General features: G+C 40.5%; 1 protein-coding gene across 12 annotated transcripts in view; it reads left to right on the top strand.

Moving 5' to 3' along the window:
• CADPS2 (calcium dependent secretion activator 2) overlaps positions 1 to 19,001 on the top strand; it is a 582,333-nt gene that overhangs the window by 515,511 nt on the left and 47,821 nt on the right. For 6 of the 12 annotated variants that reach the window (XM_070787293.1, XM_070787294.1, XM_070787296.1 and 3 more), the window contains 2 exons: positions 244 to 258; positions 7,108 to 7,182. In XM_070787293.1, coding sequence (XP_070643394.1) covers positions 244 to 258; positions 7,108 to 7,182 — 90 coding nt within the window. The remainder of the gene's footprint in view (positions 1 to 243; positions 259 to 7,107; positions 7,183 to 19,001) is intronic. The other 6 variants (XM_070787301.1, XM_070787295.1, XM_070787302.1 and 3 more) reach the window with 1 other exon arrangement.

Genomic DNA, 19,001 nt, shown 5'->3' with positions numbered 1-19,001 from the left:
TTGTTTCAATTTGATTTCTATTTTGTTTGGTTCTGTATTCAGAAATAGAGTTTATTTTACCCCGTGATTTTATTTTTGTTGAGAGTGGTGATTGGGTAAAACGGATCTCTTTTTCTTAGATTACCTCTTTAAGTTAATATTTTGTTGCATCTTTGCCCATTGTAATTACTTTTTCATCATTTCTTTATTTTTTCCTTATGTTCTCCTTCATCATGTTTTATTTTCCCTCATGGCATGATCCAGTTTGATAGTCAGTGGGTAAGTTTCATTTAAAAAACACACACACACACATTTTCATTTGAATTATTATTCTTGTAAGTGTACCTTTTTTATGTTCATCTTTTCAAATTAAAATAATATAATTCCATTTTCAGGTTTTTGGTTGGTGTGTATGTATATAATACTTCATAGCAATACCCAAAGATGCATTAAAACACATGTAAATACTTTCACCTTAAATAATGTCAAAGGAAATGTTTCCTCCCTGTTGAGCTGCAGAATCAACAGACTACTTTATAATTTTTTAAGATAAAATTATTTAAAACCAAGTGAATTCACCCTTCTTTAAATTCTAAATGAATTCAGAAGCAGAGTGATTGTTAACATTTTTAAGATGTATATATATGTAGTGTATACTTTCACTAATAATATTAAAAGAATTTAGAGTTAGAGGCTATAGATGACATATAGCATATGTACATGGTAGCCTGTAAATTTGAGAACCAGGAGGCCACTCTTAAGGTCATTCCATACAGAAGAACCCAGTTGTGAATTTCAGTGAAGGATATGCCCACTGTGATAACAGCCTTTCCTCCTACTCATGGTCTGGGATAGCACCATCATCAGATTCAGGGAAGGGCTGCTGCTGCTGCTGCTAAGTTGCTTCAGTCGTGTCCGACTCTGTGCGACCCCATAGACGGCAGCCCACCTGTGTCAGAAGCCGTACCCCTTCCGCACACAGGTTTTCTTGAGGTACCACCCAGAACCTTGGAGGAACATCGTTTGAAAACCCTTTATACCTTACAGGATTGACTAGATTAAATAAATATTTTTTAATAAGTCAAATGCCTCTGTGCTCTACAGATATGTTAAATCTTACAACTCTTAGAGTTGACACGTGGGAGTCAAACTCAGAACCAGCTCTTCACTGGGCTAACAACTCTAATCCAAGCAGAAGGGCTTAGGTAACCACTAAGAGGATAAGAGGTTTCCCAGGTGATGAGTGGTAAAGAATCCGCCTGCCAGTGCAGGAAATGCAAGAGTCATGTGTTCAGTCTCTGGATTGGGAAGATCCCCTGAAGGATGAAATGGCAACCTGCTCCAGTATTCTTTCCTGGGAAATTCCATGGACAGAGGAGCCTGGGTACAGTCCATGAGTCGGACACAGCTGAGCACACACACACAATACTACACAAGAGGATAAGAAGATCCACTATTTTGAATGTCGTGCTTATTTAACCAAGAGACAGACATTAGCTATTTGGCCATAATTTGTTCACATATCCACGTATTTCATTCTTTGAGCAATTCGGGGGGAAAAGTGTATTTCTAATACCACAGCATACAACCTTACAGACAAAGTAAGGAGCTGATACGTGTTATGGAGTATTCAGTTTTATCATTCTCTGATCTCTTGAAACGTGATTTATTATCTAATTATCTGAATGAGTAGGCAGCTGGCTTGGCTATCAATGGCTCATAACCACCTTCTTGGTTTTCTATAGCCAGATGTAAACCTTTTATTGTCTGCTTGAGAACATTGTCTGTCTCTTTATACACACATCCATTTCTCATCAGGTTTATGGAATCCTCTTGCCTCTTCCATTAATACTGGATTTATCCATTTGTTCTTGTTTTCACATACACTGCAGTACCTGACACACAATAGATACATAGTAAATGTTTGTTGAATGAGCAGACTGATTTTTTGTCACTGCTTTAAAAATCTTATCCCCATTTAAAAAAAATCCTCCCCTGTAAGAAACAACTCACTCCAGTACTCTGAAAGAAAAACAGGCGCCCACACAAATGACAAAACATTGTTGCATTGTCAAATGATTCTTTACATTAATAGGTGGATGATTTTGAAGAGTAATCTGCTGTTGTTCATTATGTCTGCACCTGTACCTTCTCACCAGAGACAATTAGTTCCCCACAACTTTCACACAATTAATATACTTCAAAATGGGCAGGTGTAAAACCCATTAGCAACCCTGAAAAGTGGTAAACAAGAGTTTCCGTGCTCAAGAAGTATTTTATACTTTGCTTTTAATCTCCAGGAAATATATACATGTAATTGCACCGGCTTTTCCTCTCTGTATGTGTTTAAGACAAGTTTGGGGATGATTACAAAGTGATGAATACATTACATGCATAGGTGAGCCCATGCATAGGACCCCATTGTATAGCAAGCAACAAATTAAAGTTATTGAAAAAACTAGACTATTACACAATTTGGAAACTCATAAAGATATATAGTATACTATGTAGGTAAACCTAGCAGATTTTATTTTTTTCTAGATTTAAGGGAATTACCTCTGTACAATCTCTAGTAAATTTATCATATCATCATTGCTGGGACAAAAGCTTACCAACTCCTTACCCACAGTAAAGCCCCTTCTGGACTCCTGAATTATGATTCTGTTTTCTTACATGGCATACGATGATGCAGACACTCTCAGCCACAGCCCGGAACAGCATTTAATGGAGTAATTAGTGATCGAATGATCTGCTCTTGTGACAGCTGTGTGTAATGAGTCAGCAATCTCAGGCCAGGCCCTCAGGGACAGATGTGGAGATCCGAAAACCACCAGTGCTTAGAAATCCTCGTTATCCATCCCTGCAAAAGAGCAGACGACTGCATGGGCCTTCAGCAGTCATATGCTCTCAGACCCACTGTATCTCATGGTCCATCCACTGAAAGTGAAAACACATTAATGGAGCAACTCAGGGACCCCTACATATGTGGAATTTGTTTACAATTGCAGTAAAATACTTCCATTTCCAGATCTAACAATCCAATACCTTTAAAATCATCCCAGCAGAAGGACCAAAATTTTTAAGAATACTGGATTGCACTGGCATTTGGCTAGTCTTCATTTCTTATGTGTCTGCATGAGAACAGTCAGGTGAGATGAGGATATTTACCCATGTGTAAAGGGGCCAGGACTTCAGACCCATGCCTGATCTGAATTCCCTGGGCTCCATGAAGTAAAAACTCCTCAGTCAGTCCAGTCACTCAGTCATGTCCGACTCTTTGCAACCCCATGGACTGCAGCACACTAGGCTTCCCAGTCTATCACCAACTTTCTATCACGGAGCTTACTCAAACTCATGTCCATCTAGTTGGTGATGCCATCCAACTATCTCATCCTCTGCCGTCCCCTTCTCTGCCCACCTTCAGTCTTTCCCAGCATCCGGGTCTTTTCCAATGAGTCAGTTCTTCACATCAGATGGCCAAAGTATTGGAGCTTCAGGATCAGTCCTTCCAATGAATATTCAGAACTGATTTAATTTAGGATTGACTGGTTTGATCTTGCAGTCCAAAGGACTCTCAAAAGTCTTCTCCAACACCACAAAACATCAGTTCAAAAACATCAGTTCTTCAACATTCAGCTTTCTTTATAGTCCAACTCTCACATCCATCCATGACTACTAGAAAAACCATAGCCTTGACTAGACGGACCTTTGTCGGCAAAGTAATGTCTCTGCTTCTTAATATGCTGTCTACGTTGGTCATAGTTTTTCTTCCAAGGAGCAAGCTTCTTTTAGGGCTGCAGTCACCATCAAAGTTCATCTTAATCCAAGTGCAGAGTCACCTAATGGAGAAGCAGGGCACAGACAGTTTTGAGGTCAGTTGTGGAAAGAATTCATCTAAGAATGATCTGGAAAGTACCAGTTTGTAGAATCATTGATCCAACTTGAAATATTCTGATAGAAATTTTATAAGCTTTTATTGTTGCAGACAAAAACTTGTCAGGTTTTGAACAAAAATTTGGTCTGCTAATCTAAATGAAAACCTATCAACTTTAGCTTAGGAAATGTCCATGTTTCCAGATAAATTCTGTTCATAACTGTTTTGATCTCTTTGTGTGTTTACATTTGTCTTTGGAAACTATCTGGATCCCCTAATGAATAACTTTTTTCTAGCTAATTTTCTGTTACCTATATGTGGCATTTCTGGGTTATTCTCTTTGCAGAGTATGTATGTAAAATGTGAATTCTGAAGCTACCTCCACATTTCCACTCAGAGTACTCCTAGACCACATCTGCTGCCTGTACAGCTAGAGCAGACTCTGGAAGTTCCCAGCTGCTTTCAGATTTAGTATCAGTGAAGTCAGAGCTGATCAGATACGTTGACAGTAGCCAACTACTGCTCAGTCACTCAGTCATGGCCGACTCTTTGCAGCCCCATTGACTGTAGCCTGCCAGCCTCTTCTGTCCATGGAATTTTCCAGGCAAGAATATTGGAGTGAATTCCCATTTCCTACTCCAGGGGATTTTCCCAGCCCAGGGATTGAACCCATTTCTCTTGTGTCTCCTGAATCAGCGGACAGGTTCTTTACTATTAGCACCACCAAAATCTCATATAAAAAAAAAAACAACCTAGCAATCATTATACTATTTAGGTTTGCCCCCTCCACCCGGTAACACATTTAAAATGTATACTTTTTTCCCCTCTTTTTAAATTATATACTTTTTAAATCAGAGTGTAATTGATTACAATTGATTATAATTTATTACAAAAGCTTACAGTATTATGTTAGTTTTTGCTGTACAGCGATGCAAATCAGCTAGAAGTATACACATGTACCCTTCCTCTTGAGCCTCCCTCCCACCCTGTTTCTTCCTTTTTAACTTGCTCTCTTTCCCTCCCTCTGCTTTTGGCTGGATTAAACATTAAAGAAAACAGCAGTCTAAAAGTGTGCATTATAAGAGAATTGGATGGCTCCTAGAGCCTGCTTTTCCCTGCCTTTCAATAAAAAGGATATAAATGACCTCTTTAGTGGCTCATCTCTTGATTTTAAGAAATTGCCAAAAATCAGTGCAACCCAAAATTCAAATGTGTAGAAGCTCTGCTGTTCTATATCCAATAGCTTTCTGATGCCATTTCATTATTTTTTTTAAATAATGTGAAAAATGAAAGTTAAAAATGAAAGTTATGGCAAAGAGAGATAAACATTGAGGATAAGGCATGCGCAAGAAGATGAAACTTTGCAGCTTCAGGTGACTGAATGTTTTCTAGCACTTTCCATGTAGAGGAAGGAGAGTAGCTTGAAACCCGTCTCCTGTATCCCTTTCCTCTTCTACCCCAAAGAGAAGCCTCAATCTGCTATTTTTATTTCCTCCTGCTACACAGGCACAAATCTGGAGAGAGAAGGATATGAAAAGAGAGTGCCTGGAGAGGGAGCCGTGCAGGGCTCATTTGCACAGGCTCCTCCACTGCCTGGTCAGTGGAACAGTTTCAGTTAGGAGGAGGGGTTAGTGGGGAGGGGGAAGTGATGTTTTTGTACCTCTACCTCTGGGGTCTCCTTGGTCATCTCAACTACCAGCCAGGGTTTTAGGCCAGGTTTTTCAAGCTCTTTCTCTTCTACCTTGCTTTTCTTTGTTTTGTTGTCTTGTTTTTCCTTTTCCTTCTCTTCAAGCTGTTCTGAAAGCAAAAAAAAAAAAAACTACAGCAGTAGGAATCCACCCTCTAGGCTTCCATTCTGTTTGTCTTTTGGGGAGTACAAATTTGGGGAGACAGGCACTTAGTAGTTTCTTTCCCTGAGTGAAAAATACATGCCTAGAAAGTTCCCTGTTCATATATGTGTGCTTAATTTAAGACCTCTTCTCAGCACACACATATACACACAGGCATACACACACACACACAAGCAGGAAAAGAAAACAATTCCCGTGCTCCAAAATTCTGCCTCCTTTCTTCATTATTTATGCAGGTAGATGATGGCTTGTCACTTTGAAAGCCTGTCGGGGGGGACCTCATTCCTGTGTGTTCCAGAACAGACCTAAGTTGATGTTTTGTTCTGTGTGGAAACTTTGAGACATGTTTTCAGAAGGAAAAATAGCTTTCAAAAACTCACATCTTTGGAAACCATTCAACCAGCAGCTGTTAAGTTGGTCTAATGTTTATCCTGACCTGAGTACTTTTACTCCATGCATTATGTTAGCTGTTCCAAGAAGCCTTGAACCATCAAGATAGGGTTAGTCTTTACAAGTCACATTTTCGTGAAGTGGCTATTGCGGACAATCAGCCGTCAGATAAATGCTTCTAAAGGAAGAATTACTGTTTCAATGAATGTGCCTTCACACGCCGCCAAAGCCAAAGCTCCTGCTAATTTAAGAAGAGAACTCTCTAGTAGTCTCTAAAGAAGGCAAAAAATAAAGAGTCTTTCAGGTTTATTTTAAATACATCTTTTTTTTTTTTTGCATTTACTTAAAGGCATCATTTTCATGAGGAAGCAGTAAAAAAAAAACTATGGGGAGTGAGTGCTGTTTCATTGTACCTTTTATGGCCTATTAATTTGTTACCATCTATCACCTTTGTTGATGAAATTTTAATTTTGCCCTTGCTTGAGCATATTGTAAGAATTGTATAAACTGCGGCTCCCCATGCTGACAAAAAGGTCCTTTCAGCGAGAACAATTGGGAGCTCATTTTATTTCTAGAGCACATTTAAAATAACTTATGAATGAGAGTTGTCAGACATGAAATGCTGTATTAATTAAATCTTTTTCCAGTCTTTTTGCTTCCCCAGCTAAACCAACCCTTTAGAAAAATACTCGGCCACCTTAATTATAGAGGAGAAGACAAAAAGTATCCTTCACATTCCTCTGTCTGAATAAGAATAAGAACTCAATTCATCTGTATAATAACCCCATTAGCTGCTTAACTCAACAGAGCACATGGGAAAATTTTCAAACCCCACAATGTAAAAAGTGTTGATTGGTGGATCATTTTCAAGGTTTTGTTCTTCTAAGGTGAAAAATGGTCATTTTGTGTAAATCTGATATGTCATAACTAGTAGCTTTAAAGCATTTATGCCTAATGACATAAATAAGTTTTGTGTCCACTTCAGCTAACGCATCTTTGTCTTTTAATATCTAGCAGCAGTACCATTCCAAAATAGATGATTTGATTGACAACACTGTAAAAGAAATCATTTCACTCCTAGTTTCAAAGGTAAGGTATTCTTTATATAATTTTCAACTGTGAATTTTTAGAAATGTGTGTCTTAGGTTTTGAAATACCTGATTGAGAAATAATAACTTTAAGGTAGATGTGAAAAAGTTCATATTCTAAGAAAAATTAGGATCAAATTATGAACGCTCTTTGTCAGTACCTTTTGGGGTTTTGTTTATGATTAATTTTGGCTTTTTTTTCAGTTGTCCTTCTAGAAATAACTCTCTTGTCCAGTAACCCCTTACGCTTTCACACTCACGTTCCCTTACTGTTTGTCTCTAGGGATGAGTTGAGTGGGCATCAGTTCTTGGAATTAGCTTGTTGGTTGTGTTGGCAGCACTGGGACTCCAGAACCAGTCTCACAGGTGGACAAAGAAGGCTGACAGGGTGATGTCTGAGGTTCTCCACTCAGAGGCCTCCCACGACTTCCTTCAGATATCTTTGACAAAAGCTATGACCTTGAGTTGTATAAGTAGTGATGAAGCATCAGTGAGTGTTCCATTTAAAATTCCACTAAGGGCTTCTCTGGTGGCTCATATGTTAAAAATCTGCCTGCAATGCAGGAGACCTGGGTTCAAACCCTGGGTCAGGAAGATCCCGTAGATAAGTGAATGGCAACCCACTCCAATATTCTTGCCTGGAAAATCCTCATGGACAGAGGAGCCTGGTGGGCTACAATCTATAGGGTCGCAAAGAGTCGGACACGACTGAGCGACTAGCACCAGCACTAAGGTGGAACAGACTGCCATAGGTGACATTTGAATTCAGGGGCTGATAGGAAAAGAGATGGACAGCCTGAAAGCCTGGGGAGCTGAAAGAGTGAGGAAAGAGGACAGATGGGTCCCTGAGGGGCACTTTCATAAGAACAGATACTTGACTGAAGAACCCCAGATTAGACTTCATAAAACAATTAGAAGTATATACAGAATGCGAAAGAATAAAAAAATACAAAGGAAAACCCACCTTCAATTCAGTAAACAGACACAGGACATGCTGTTTATTTTTTCAAGGTCTTTATTGAATTTGCTACAAGATTGCTTCTGTTCTACGTTTTGGTTTTTTAGCCACAAACTATGTGGGTTCTTAGTTCCCCAACCAGGGATCAAATTCACACTTCCTGCATTGGAAGACAAACTCTTGACCACTGGATCACTGGGAAAGTCCCCAAGTACATGCTGCTTAGAAAAGAAAAGCTAGAGATGCCCAATAAGCATGAAAAATGTTAAGCCTCATGAATTTAAGCAATACCAAAAAACTACAATTTACATAATATTTTCTTCTAGAAATTAGCACAGATGTTTTTAAGCTATCGCTCGATTTTAGAAAAGGTCAAATGGTACACTCACATTTTCTGTATATGAAGGTGTAAATGGCTACAAACTTTCTAGAAGATAGTTTAGAACTCTATCGAGTACACTGACACCCATTCACCTAAAATCCTTTTTGTATTTTTTTCTTACTACCCAGAGAGATGCACAAAATTTATATACATTAATAGTTGTCACATTATTTCTAATTAAAAACTGGCATCAACTTTAATCTCTAACATGCGATCAGTGGTAAATTATAGGACGTCTATATTAAGAAAGTTTGCTTTCAAAGACTATAATATTAAAGTTTCATAATATAGTGTTAAATGGGAAAAAAGCTGAATATTTAGAAGTGGAAGCTATGATCTGAAGTGTTATCACATACAGAAAAGATAGATAAACCTGAGAATGTCAACAGAGCTTTTATCTGGGTGGTGGGATTATAGTTAATTTGAGGGTATGGAGGATTTCTTAGAATTTATTTTGTGTGGTTTTCCAAATTCTCTGGTAGCAGGTCTTCAGGTGGAAAAAAGTCACAAAGAAAAATGATTTTGGAATAACATCACGTCCCATTTGTTCTTGCTCTGGTGGCTTCCACCCCAGAAATGAACACCCACACTGACAACACTCACCAACAAGGGCAACGGAGAAGGGTTAATAGGAAAACCTCTGGCAGGTGGGGGAGGAGGTGAACCGCAGGAGAATGAAGCTCCTAGAGGAAGAACCAGGAGGTTCCTGCCCTCCCAGGAGTCTAGCCAGCCCGTCGCTTTTAGCAGCAGTGTACTACCAGCCCGCCAAAGGGACATAGTTAACAGAGCGCCTTCATTGTCTGTGAGCCATCCAGGGAAATTTTATCCAAATGGAGCCTCACTGTCAGCACCGTTCTTCTGTGGAAGTTGTCTTTCGTGAGAATGATACATAAAAGGAGCTACTGGAAGTGCAAGGGCTTCCCTGGTGGCTCAGAAGATAAAGAATCTGCCAGATCCCCTGGGGAAGGAAAGGTCTACCCACTCCAGTATTCTTGACTGGAGAAATCCATAGACAAAGGAGCCTGGCAGGCTATAGTCCACAGGGTTGTAAAGAGTCAGACACGACTGAGTGACTAACATTTTCACTTTAATTTTTTTCATGCAGTTCATAGGGCTTGCCAGGTGGCGCAGTGGTAAAGAATCTGCCTGCCAGTGCAGGAAACATGGGTTCAATCCCTGGGTCAGGAAGATCCCCTGGAAGAGGAAATGGCAACCCACTCCAGTATTCTTGCCTGGAGAGTCTCATGGACAGAGGAGCTTGGCAGGCTGCAGCCCATGGGGTCACAAAGAGTCAGGCATGACTGAGCATGCACTCACACACATGCAGTTCATAAAGGTTTAAATAGGTAACAAGGCAAAAAGACTGCAGTTAGTTTTGGTTTGGGGAGGAGAGGGTGCAGAGAAGGCAGACAGGGCTGCACATCATCTCTGCATTTGTTTCTGGCAAAGTAAGAAACCTAAATTTTTCTATATGAAATGCATTTAGATAATCACAAATCCAGTGTATTTGAGTCAGGAAATGGTGTTCCAGAGGTCAGCACCATCCTCTAGAACTGTCTGTGATGATACAAATGTTTATCCCGCACCATCCAGTATGGTAACATGTGGGTGTGGAGCACTTGAGACATGGCTAGTGCAACTGAGGAATTGAAATTTTCATTTTAATTCATTTTAAATAGTCTATTGAAACTAGCTATTAATATGATATTAGAAATCAGTTCTAGATTGTAGTTATTCTCTATGGATCCTTTCTCCTATAGTCAAATAGCACTTCTAAATAATCTTTAGTTTAAAAGTATAAAATAAATTCATTTGGTAGTTTGGGCAACCATCTTATTTAAAAATGCTATTTGCACTTGTCATTTGTCATTTGCATGACAGTAAATAGTAAATTTTGTATCATTAAGCAAAGATGAATTATTACAATTCTGTTATACAATCCTTAAATGCTAGCATGCCAAAAAAATTGCCTGAGAGCTTTTTAAAATGCAGATGCCCAAGTCCTGCTTTCCAGAAGTTTTGGAAGAAGGACAGGATTGTGCATGTTTAACCACTCATCATGGTGATTTTGATGTAGGGGTTCCTGAGTCAGACTTTGAGAACCACTGCTCTGATGACCCTGCACCTAGATGGCTATATAAACTACTTTAAGACTAAAGTATATTTTAAAATAAGACAGTTCCTAAGATAGTGTATTCCCATTTGTTTTCACCAAAGAAGAATGATTTTTTAAGAGAGATATTTATGAAGTACCTACTGAGAAAGAGTGACTATACATGTATTATTTAATTCAAACTTCATACATAGCACCTAGGAAATAGGTGGGCTTACCCTATTTCACAGATAGGAATCTATTCTTCAAACCAGCAGAGTAAACTAACCAGAGTCACACACCTAATAAGTGCAAGTGTCAAGATTCAAAGCTTTTGAGTTTCAGATTCCCAGCTTTTGAGTTTCAGATTCCCAATCCATTGCACTTGGTGATTCCAGATCTCCAGGAAATCAGGAAAAAGCAAAAGACTGTGAAAATTAAAATTGTAGCTTCTACATTAATGGTCTTTATGAAAGGCAAATTCTAAGAGATTTGTCCTAGACTTTTTATACCATATTAATTATTTCAATATTATATTAATTCAATATAAAGTAGATTAATAAAATAATTCTTTGTATCCCAAATGTTTCTTTCCATACTTTAAGTTGTCTGTGCATATTGAGAAATATGTTTATTACATATGGATGAATAAGAAGTAACACATCCTTCTTTTTATCTCCTCTCTTCAATTCTACTTCTTCATCCTCTTCTTATCCACATGTCTTCACAAATATTTTGAGATGATCCATGGGTGTTAATCACATGTAACACTCAGCAGCATATGTCCCACCTACACGCCCATTTTTCATGCCTGGAAAAGATCTCAGCTTTCCATCCTTGTGTTCTCTCCACCTAGCTGCTAAATGGTGGTATTCTTGACTTTCCATCTATGCTTTTCTTTTGAACTCATTCCATACATTTCTGTGACTTTCCCACTTCCCGTTTAACTATACGCTGATGGTTCCCTCAGCATATAGGGAAACTCCTCTCCCTGAGAGGTGGTATGGAATCTTGCTGCAAAGCCCAGCTATAGGCCTGAGGAGTTTAATGTGTTCATCCTAAGAGGAATGAGAAGTCATTGAAGGGCTGGAGTGGCAGAGAGCAGCGGTAGGGAATTAATCATATTTATTTGCATTATAAGATGATTCATTTGATTGTGCACAGCAAACTGATTGAGAGGAAGTAGGAAGGAGGTTGTAACATTGGTCTCTGTTGGACTAATCCAAAGACATTTAAGATATACAATGGGTAGGGTGCTAAAGACTGAATGTTTGTGTCCTCCCACAATTCATATATTAAAACCTAATCCTCAGTGTGGTGGTATTTGAAGGTGGTACACTTGAGAGGTAATAAGGTCATGAGGTTAAAGCCCTCATAAATGGGATTAGTTTCCTTATATAAAACACCCCACAAAGCTCCCTAGTCCTTTCTGCCAGGTGAAAACACAGACAGAAGGTATCATATGTGAACCATGAAGTGGGTCCTCCTCAGACATTAAATCTGCCAGCACCTTGATTGCTGCCTTCTCAGCCTCCAGTTCAGTCGCTCAGTCATGTCTGACTCTTTGCAACCCCATGGACTGCAGCACCCCAGGCTTTCCTGTCCTTCACCATCTCCTGGAGGTTGCTCAAACTCATGTCCATCGAGTTGGTAATGCTATCCAACCATCTCATCCTCTGTCATCCCCTTTTTCTGCCTTCAGTCTTTTCTAGCATCAGGGTCTTTTCCAATAAGTCAGTTCTTTCCATCAGGTGGCCAAAGGAATGGAGTTTAAGGATCAGCATCAGTCTTTCCAGTGAATATTCAGGACTGATTTCCTTTAGGTTTGACTGGTCGGATCTCCTTGCAGTCCAAGGGACTCTCAAGAATATTTCCCAACACCGCAGTTCAAAAGCATCAATTCTTCAACACTCAGCTTTCTTTATGGTCCAACTCTGACATCCATATGTGACTACTGGAAAAACCATAGCTTTGAGACTTTCCTGGAGCTAGAGCTCTGCCTCGCTCCCAAACATGCTATTGTAACTTGTAACTCCTAGCAAGGCTAGGCACTTCCATGACTGCCACGCTTGGGGTCTAAGTAAAAGTACATAGTAACGGCATGAATCACAAGTCCATTGAAAGTCTATGATCCAACAGATTATGTTAGTAGTTCTGATTCCCCGTGCAATTACAGAATGGTCAGAGAGTCCAGGAAAAGGTGACCAAGAAAGGAAAGTTCAGTCCACACACTTTGCCCACCTCTGGCTGCTCCCCTAGGAGGGACCTTGGGTATCTCTTGGCATTGGCAGGTCAGTATAAATCCCTGACAAGGCTCCTCTTTTGGGGGCTACCTTCAGTCATTATGAGGCACCACAGTACTGCAGAGCAGGACCTAACAGAAGCAGAGATATTAAGAAGATGTGGCAAGAATACACAGAGAACTTCACAAAGAAGATCTTCACAACCCAGATAATCACGATGATATGATTATTCACCTAAAGCGAGACATCCTGAATTGTGAAGTCAAGTGGGCCTTAGGAAGCATCACTACAAACAAAGCTAGTGGCGGTGATGGAATTCACGTTAAGCTATTTAAATCCTAACTGTGAAAATGCTGCACTCAATATGCTAGCAAATTTGGAAAACTCAGCAGTGGCCACAGGACTGGAAAAGCTCAGTCTTCATTCCAATCCCAAAGAAAGGCAATGCCAAAGAATGCTCAAACTACCACATGATTGCACTCATCTCACATTCTAGCCAAGTGATGCTCAAAATTCTCCAAGCCAGGCTTCAACAGTACATGAACCGTGTCAAACTGGTTTTAGAAAAGGCAGAGGAACCAGAGATCAAATTGCCAACGTCCAATGGATCATCAAAAAACCAAAAGAGTTCCAGAAAAACATCTGCTTCATGGACTGTGCCAAAGACTTTGTGTGGATCACAACAAACTGTGGAAGATTCTTAAAAGAGATGGGAATACCAGACCACCTTACCTGCCTCCAGAGAAGCCTGTATGCAGATCAAGAAGCAACAGTTAGAACTGGACACGGAATGATGGACTGGTTCAAAATTGGGAAAGAATTATGTCAAGGATGTATACTGTTACCCTGCTTTTTTAACTTACCTGCAGAGTACATCATGCGAAATGCTGGGCTGAATAAAGCACAAGCTGGAATCAAGATTGCTGGGAGAAATATCAATAACCTCAGATATGCAGATGATACCACCCTTATGGCAGAAAGTGAAAAAGAACTAAAGAACCTCCTGATGAAAGTGAAAGAGGAGAGTGAAAAAGTTGGCTTGAAACAACATTCAGAAAACTAAGATCATGGCATCTGGTCCCATCACTTTATGGCAAATAAATGGGGAAACAGTGGCTGACTTTATTTTTGGGGGCTCCAAAATCACTGCAGACGGTGACTGCAGCCATGAAATTAAAAGACACTTGCTCCTTGGAGAAAAGTTATGATCAATCTAGACAGCATATTAAAAAGCAGAGACATTACTTTGCCAACAAAAGTCTGCCTAGTCAAAGCTATGGTTTTTCCAGGAGTCATGTATGGATGTGAGAGTTGGCCTATAAAGAAAGCTGAGCGCTAAAGAACTGAGGCTTTTGAACTGTGGTGTTGGAGAAGATGCTTGAGCGTCCCTTGGACTGCAAGGAAATCAGCCCTGAATATTCATTGGAAGGACTGATGTTGAAGCTGAAACTCCAATATTTTAGCCACATGATGCAACGAACTGACTCATTTGAAAAGACCCTGATGCTGGGAAAGATTGAATGCAGGAGGAGAAGGGGACGACAGAAGATGAGATGGTAGGATGGCATCACCGACTCAATGGATATGAGTTTGAGTAAACTCTGGGAGTTGTTGATGGACAGGGAGGCCTGGCGTGCTGCAGTCCACGGAGTAGCAAAGAGTAGGACACGACTGAGTGACCGAACTGAACTGAACTAGACTATATGGATCTTTGTTGGCAAAATAATGTCTCTGCTTTTTAATATGCTGTCTAGGTTGGTCATCCCACTCCAGTACTCTTGCCAAGAAAATTCCATGGACAGAGGAGCCTTGTAGGCTGCAGTCCATGGGGTTGCAAAGAGTCGGACATGACTGAGCGACTTCACTTTCCCTTTTCACTTGCATGCATTGGAGAAGAAAATGGCAACTCCAGTGTTCTTGCCTGGAGAATCCCAGGGACAGAGGAGCCTGGTGGGTTGCTGTCTATGGGGTCTCACAGAGTCAGACATGACTGAAGCGACTTAGCAGCAGCAGCAGCAGGTTGGTCATAGCTTTCCTTCCAAGGAGCAAGCGTCTTTTAATTTCCTGGCTGCAGTCACCGTCTGCAGTGATTTTAGAGCCCAAGAAGATAAAGTCTGTCACTGTTTCCATTGTTTCCCCATCTATTTGCCATGAAGTGATGGGACCAGATGCCATGATCTTAGTTTTCTGAATGTTGAGGAGTTTTAGGCCAGTTTTTTCACCCTCCTCTTTCACTTTCATCTAGAGGCTCTTTAGTTCTTCTTCACTTTCTGCCCTAAGGGTGGTGTCATCTGGATATCTGAGGTTATTGATATTTCTCCCAGCAATCTTGATTCCAGCTTGTGCTTTATTCAGCCCAGCATTTCGCATGATGTACTCTGCAGGTAAGTTAAATAAGCAGGGTAACAGTATACATCCTTGACATAATTCTTTCCCAATTTTGAACCAGTCCATCATTCCGTGTCCAGTTCTAACTGTTGCTTCTTGACCTGCATACAGGCTTCTCCGGAGGCAGGTAAGGTGGTCTGGTATTCCCATCTCTTTTAAGAATTTTCCACAGTTTCTTATGATCTACCCAGTGAAAGACTTTAGCATAGTCAATGAAGCAGAGGTAGATGTTTTTCTGGAATTCTCTTGCTTTTTCTATGATCCAGAGGATGTTAGAAATTTTATCTCTGGTTCCTCTGCCTTTTCTAAATCCAGCTGGAGCATCTGGACATTCTCGGTTCATGTACTGTTGAAGCCTGGCTTGGAGAGTTTTGAACATTACTCTGTTAGTGTGTGAGATGAGTGAAATTGTGTGGTAGTTCAAACATTCTTTGGCATTGCCTTTCTTAGGGATTGGAATGAAGACTGAGCTTTTCCAATCCTGTGGCCACTGCTGAGTTTTCCAAATTTGCTGGCATATTGAGTGCAGCACTTTCACAGCATCATGTTTTAGGATTTGAAATAACTCAACTGGTATTCCATCACTTCCGCTAGCTTTGTTCATAGTGATGCTTCCTAAGGCCCACTTGACTTCACTCCAGGATCTCTTGCTCTAGGTGAATGATCACATCACTGTGGTCATGAAGTTCTTTTTCTGGGTCATGAAGATCTTTTTCCTATAATTCTGTGTATTCTTGCCACCTCTTAATATCTGCTGCTTCTATATTATTTTTGTCCTTTATCAAGCCCATCTTTGCATGAAATGTCCCCTTGGTATCTCTAATTTTCTTGAAGAGATCTCTAGTCTTTCCCATTCTATTGTTTTCCTCTATTTCTTTGCATTGATCACTGAGGAAGGCTTTCTTATCTCTCCTTGGTATTCTTTGGAACCCTGCATTCAGATGGATATTTCTTTCCTTTTCTCCTTTGCCTTTAGCTTTTCTTCTTTTCTCAGCTATTTGTAAGGCCTCCTCAGACAACCATTTTGATTTTTTGCATTTCTTTTTCTTAGGGATGGTCTTGATCACTGCCTACTGTACAATGTCATGAACCCCTGTCCATAGTTCTTCAGGCACTCTAACAGATCTAATCCCTTGAAACTATTTGTCACTTCCACTGTATGACTGTAAGGGATTTAATTTAGGTTATACCTAATGGTCTGGTTCTTTTCCCTACTTTCTTCAATTTAAGTCTGAATTTGACAATAAAGAGTTATGATCTGAGCCACAGTCAGCTCCCAGTCTTGTTTTTGCTGACATCTAGAGCTTCTCAGGAGAAGGCAATGGCACCCCATTCCAGTACTCTTGCCTGGAAAATCCCATGGATGGAGGAGCCCTGGTGGGCTACAGTCCATGGGGTCGCTAAGAGTCGGACACGACTGAGCGACTTCACTTTCACTTTTCACTCTCATGCACTGGAGAAGGAAATGGCAACCCACTCCAGTGTTCTTGCCTGGAGAATCCCAGGGACGGGGCAGCCTGGTGGGCTGCCATCTATGGGGTCGCACAGAGTTGGACACAACTGAAGTGACTTAGCAGCAGCAGCAGCAGAGCTTCTCAATCTTCGTCTGCAAAGAATGTAATCAATGTGATTTCTGTATTGACCATCTGGTGATGTGCATATGTAGAGTCATCTCTTGCTTTTTTTAAAACAGGGTGTTTGCTATGACCAGTGTGTTCTCTTGACAAAACTCTATTAGGCTTCTCCATGCTTCATTTTGTACTGCAAGGCCAAACTTGCCTGTTACTCCAGGTATCTCTTGACTGCCTACTTTCGCATTCCAGTCCCCTATGATGAAAAGGACAGGTTTTTTTTGTTAGTTCTAGAAGGTCTTATAGCCTCCTGACTATGAGAAATTATTGTTGTTTGTAAGCCATCCCATCTACAGCATTCTGTTACAGCAGTCTGAGCAGACTAAGACAAGGGGTTAGTAGTGGGGAGAGAAAGAAAAACATTGAGGATTCATCTAGGTTTATAGCCTGAAGCAGGAGATGGATGTTGATGTCTTTCAGTGATGCAGGATGCCCTGGGAGAGGAACAGATTTAGAGGAAAAGACAGTGATATCAGTATCAGCCATTTGGGAGTTGAGCTGCTTCTGAAATACTGGAAAGAGGAGATACCAAGGGAACATTCAGATATTTAGGTGTTTGGGGCTGGAATTCAGAGGAAGGATATGGGATTGAAATACTGATGTAATCATAAGATGTCAGTTATTAGAAATGATTCTATCAGTAACTGCTATTTTCAGGCATATGTGTTATAACTTTGATCTACAGGGACCCCTGTGGAAGACGTAGAGAAATGGAAACCACCTTAAAACAAAAGCAAAAGCTTCTAGGGACTTCCCTGTCAGTCCAGTGTTTAAGACTCCATGCTTCCAATGCAGGGAACTTGGGTTCAGTTCCTGGTTGAGGAACTAAGATCCCAAATGCTATGTGAATGTGGCTGAAGAAAAAGTTTCTAGCCAGAAAAGGACTTAGATAATTTTTACCAAGAAAAAAAAATGAAGGCAGGAACATTAAATCTTGCCAAGGAAAGCATACAAGAAATGCCACATTTATTGCTACCTTATACTGTTGTTGTTCAGTCACTAAGTCATGTGTCCAACTCTTCAGCACCCTGTGGACTACAGCATGCCAGGCTTCCCTGTCCTTCACTATCTCCTGGAATTTGCTCAGACTCGTGTCCATTGAATCCATCTCATCCTCTGTCATCCCCTTCTCCTCCTGCCCTCAATCTTTCCCAGCATCAGGGTCCTTTTCAGTGAGTCAGTTCTTCACATCAGGTGGCCAAAGTATTGAGGCTTCAGCTTCAGCAACTGTTGCTGAACATGAATAATCAGTGTTGATTTCCTTTAAGATTGGTTAAGTCCAAGGGACTCTCAAGAGTCTTCTCCAACACCACAGTTCGAAAGCATCAGTTCTTCAGCACTCAGCTTTCTTTATAGTCCAACCCTCACATCCATACATGACTACTGGAAAAACTGTAGCTTTGAGTATACAGACTTTTGTTGGCAAAGTGATGTCTCTGCTTTATTAATACACTATCTAGGTTTGTCATAGCTTATATTAGAATTAACTCAGACAAACTGGGAGTCCAGGAGAGCTAGACTTCATTCCTGCTTCATGCTACCAACTGGGTCTCCTTGCATGACTCAGTGTCCTCATCAAAAAAGCAGGAGCATTGGATGAGAAAAATATCTACAGCCTTTTCTCAGTCTAAAGCAAAGATCCTTATATATGCTTTTGTGTGGAGGCCTCAGGGGCCTGCATCTTTTCTGCCCAGGCTCTCAAGTTGCATAGCACACACGACGTGCTAGAGTTAGAAGACAGCCGTGAGATCACCTAGCAGGGACTTTTCAAGCATTTTTATAATGTCTGTGACATATTTATATATACTTTTATGATGTTTGTGAGATATATCAATATTTAATGTCTTCAAATATGTCTTAGATGGTGGTTGTTCAGTCACTAAGTCACGTCCAACTCTTTGTGACCCCAGGGACTGCAACCTGCCAGGCTCCTCTGTCCATGGGATTTCCCAGGCAAGAATGCTGGAGTGGGGTGCCATTTCCTTCTCCAGGGGATCTTCTTAACCCAGGAATCAAACCCTGGTCTCTTGCATTGGCAGGCGGATTCTTTACCACTAGTGCCACCTGGGAAGCCCATGAATACATATACATACACATACACATGAAGACCTATTCTTCTTGGTAAC

The sequence above is a fragment of the Bos indicus genome, chromosome 4 (assembly GCF_029378745.1).
Source record: "Bos indicus isolate NIAB-ARS_2022 breed Sahiwal x Tharparkar chromosome 4, NIAB-ARS_B.indTharparkar_mat_pri_1.0, whole genome shotgun sequence".
NCBI classification, from domain to species: Eukaryota; Metazoa; Chordata; class Mammalia; order Artiodactyla; family Bovidae; genus Bos; species Bos indicus.
Note: the sequence above shows the minus strand (reverse complement) of the source record. Positions and strands in the feature narration are given on the sequence as shown.